Source organism: Cervus canadensis, chromosome 5, assembly GCF_019320065.1.
Source record: "Cervus canadensis isolate Bull #8, Minnesota chromosome 5, ASM1932006v1, whole genome shotgun sequence".
NCBI classification, from domain to species: Eukaryota; Metazoa; Chordata; class Mammalia; order Artiodactyla; family Cervidae; genus Cervus; species Cervus canadensis.
The window spans coordinates 88,648,654-88,651,571 of NC_057390.1; the positions used below are offsets into that span (position 1 = coordinate 88,648,654).

At 40.5% G+C, this 2,918-nt stretch overlaps 1 protein-coding gene across 1 annotated transcript; it reads right to left on the reverse strand.

Moving 5' to 3' along the window:
- Positions 1-1,826: 1,826 nt before the first annotated feature.
- LOC122442676 (olfactory receptor 1L8-like) lies at positions 1,827-2,771 on the reverse strand. The gene has a single exon (XM_043470515.1). It carries the CDS (start codon positions 2,757-2,759, stop codon positions 1,827-1,829), a length of 933 nt encoding a protein of 310 aa, XP_043326450.1. The 5' UTR covers positions 2,760-2,771.
- Between the last annotated feature and the right edge of the window lie 147 nt (positions 2,772-2,918).

Here is a 2,918-nt window from a genome sequence, read left to right on the forward strand (position 1 = left end):
TTACACTTTTCTTAGCGATTGGCGTTTTATTTATACAAAAACAAACAAACAAACAAAAGACCATGTCCCCGTTTAACAAATTCTGATGTTACAAATATGCACAAACTTCTAGTCTGTTGTATGAGTATATGTGTGTGTGTGTGTGTGTGTGTGTGTGTGTTGGAGGGTATGTTTTCTTACTGCATATATAATCTCACCAGATGCACAAAAATACACACACACTCTCTCACACACACACATACTTTATTTTTTTTACCCTAGCAGGTGTACTTATAAACATTTTGGTCTATATTCATAAAGGCTTTTAGGTCAGTGCTAGAGATTTACCTATTACAGCTTTTTTCTCTCTATGGAAAAATTGAACCCTATTTATCTATTTCTCTATTGATGGGCATTTAGATTATTGTTAATTTTTCTATTTTTTTTCTATTATGAAAAATGCTGCAATCAGTGAGTGTCTGTATACATGTAGATTATACACTCAATATAGCATTACTGAAAGCATGAGTCCAGAATACAAACAATGGGACATAGGGAGTGGTCAGAAATTTTCAGTCATGAAGTTTCCCACATAAATACCCAGTTAGTCATTCTAGGAGGTTCTCCTTAAAATGCAGATTCACAGGCCCACATGAGTCCTACTGAATCATAGCTCCATGAAGAATGTAGAAGAATAATAATGATAGATTATTCATATATAAAATAAAGCTTAAAATCACTTTATTTTTTAAATTAAAAATTTAAATTTTAAATTGTTTTTAAAATCCTTATTTTAAAATTACTTGATTATTAGAGTAATAACAGAGAATATATGAAGAAACAAAAGTGAACAGAATAAAGTCCTTGCCTAGATGACTACTTCCCAGAGCACCCCAGTATGTCTCTGTCTGGTTCTAGAAGCTCCTAATTTTATCTGCATTTAATATCCACATGTAGGTTTTAATACTCTCATTAGAATAGTTAATTATAAGTACATATAACAACTCATTCCCTGGGAAGCAGACAGATACGGTTGGTTATGATGGTGGCAATAGGGGATTCTCTAAGGAGAACTGAAGCTAAAGAGGGGACGAGACCAGTACCTTGAGGCACAAATACCAGATGACCAGGGTTGAGAGCCAGAGGCTACACAGCTTCATGTACCCTGGCCTGATTATCAGGGCAGGTGTGTGCTGAACTACTAGGTACTTGGCTAAGCAGCGCTAAGAGTTGGCTTTTTGTTCACTATAGAACACAGAACATTCTGCTGTCAAAATATGGAAGAAGGAAGAGGCGCAGTCTCTGCATAACTGTTGCACTAGACACTCCTCACTTGGTGGAGTTTCAGTTTTTTAAGAGTCTCTGTCTTGTCACTGTCTCTGTCTAGCTGCTTCTTTTTTCTAAATTACTGCAATGAATATCAAAAAGCTAGTTCATTACAGAAATTACATTTAAACCCAAATTACATTAAGAGAATCAAAAGTTATTGAACAGATGTATGTTCTAGGAAATTCTGTGGGAAACAAAGGTTTCAACAGCATTTGGAGCAACGAAAAAGATGTGGCTTCCTGGAGAAGAGAAAGACAGGAAGAGAGATGCCGATGTATGAAAACTGAAAGCCAAGATTTTGGTAGACATGGAGCCTATTACTGAATCATCATAAAGTCTCCATGGTTAGGAGTTTCATGTGTATAGAAGTGGGTGCAACCCAACATCCATGACACTTGTGAGTGTCTACTGACCTACAAGAATTTATCATGTGTATCAGGAACCAGCAGAAACAGGATCTAGAGCCTCAGAGAAACCCATGAACATATCCCCAAAAGGCTAGGATTTCCTCCTTCTTGCTAGGATTTCCTCCTGCCCATCAGCTTCCCCAGGCCCCTCTTCATGTCTTTGTTTCTCAGACTGTAAATGAAAGGGTTAAGCATGGAGGACAAAACCGTGTAGACAAGTGTCGCCACTCGGTCCCGAACAGTGTAGCTGGACAAGGGCTGTAAATAGACATAGAAGATGCTTCCATAAAACAGGATCACCACAGTAAAGTGGGAACCACAGGTGGAGAAGGCTTTGCGTTTCCCTGCAGCTGAGGGGATCCTGAGAACTGCTATGAGGATTCGCACATACGAGAAAACAATGCATAGGAAGGGGGTCACCCAAAACACCAGTCCTTCTGTCTTTATTGTGAGATCATTGACAAATATGGAGGAGCAGGACAATTTCAGCAGAGGGTTGATGTCACAGAAGAAGTGGTGGACAACATTGGAGTTGCAGAAGGTGAGCTGATTCAGCAGAAGTATGTGTAGGAGTGAGTGAAAGTGAGGCAATGAGCAGGAGAAGGCCACCAGCAGGACACAGTGGCGGTGGCTCATGATGGTGACATAGTGAAAGGGATCACAGATGGCCACATAGCGGTCATAGGCCATGGCTGCCAAAAGATAACTATCAGTGTTGCCCAAAGCATATGTAAAATACATCTGGGTCAGACATCCAGCATAGGAGATGGTCTTCTTCTCTGACAGGAAGTTCACCAGCATCCTGGGGACAATGGTTGTTGAGAAGCAAATGTCAATGAAAGACAGGACACTCAAGAAGAAATACATGGGTGTGTGCAGTTGGAGATCAGAGTGGATGGCCAGGATGATGAGCACATTCCCTGTTATGGTGACCAGGTATATGATGAGGAAGAGGATAAAGAGTGGCTTCTGGTCCTCTGGCCGCGAGGAAAGTCCCAGGAGTATGAACTCAGAGACACTGCTGGTTTGGTTGAGTCTTTCCATTGCCTTGTTTCTAGTTATGTACAAGAAGGTTTGTTATTTATCATGCTCCAATTCCATAGCCCAAATTTCAAGAACCCAGCAAGTCTTTGTTGTCCTCTATCTGGGCACTATTAGCAGCTGTGCTGGGAAAGCTTGTTACCCTCATGGTCCCTTGATGTG

Coding starts and splice junctions, on each gene's coding strand:
- LOC122442676 (XM_043470515.1), bottom strand. CDS start 2,759: ATGGAAAGACTCAACCAAACCAGCAGTGTCTCTGAGTTCATACTCCTG.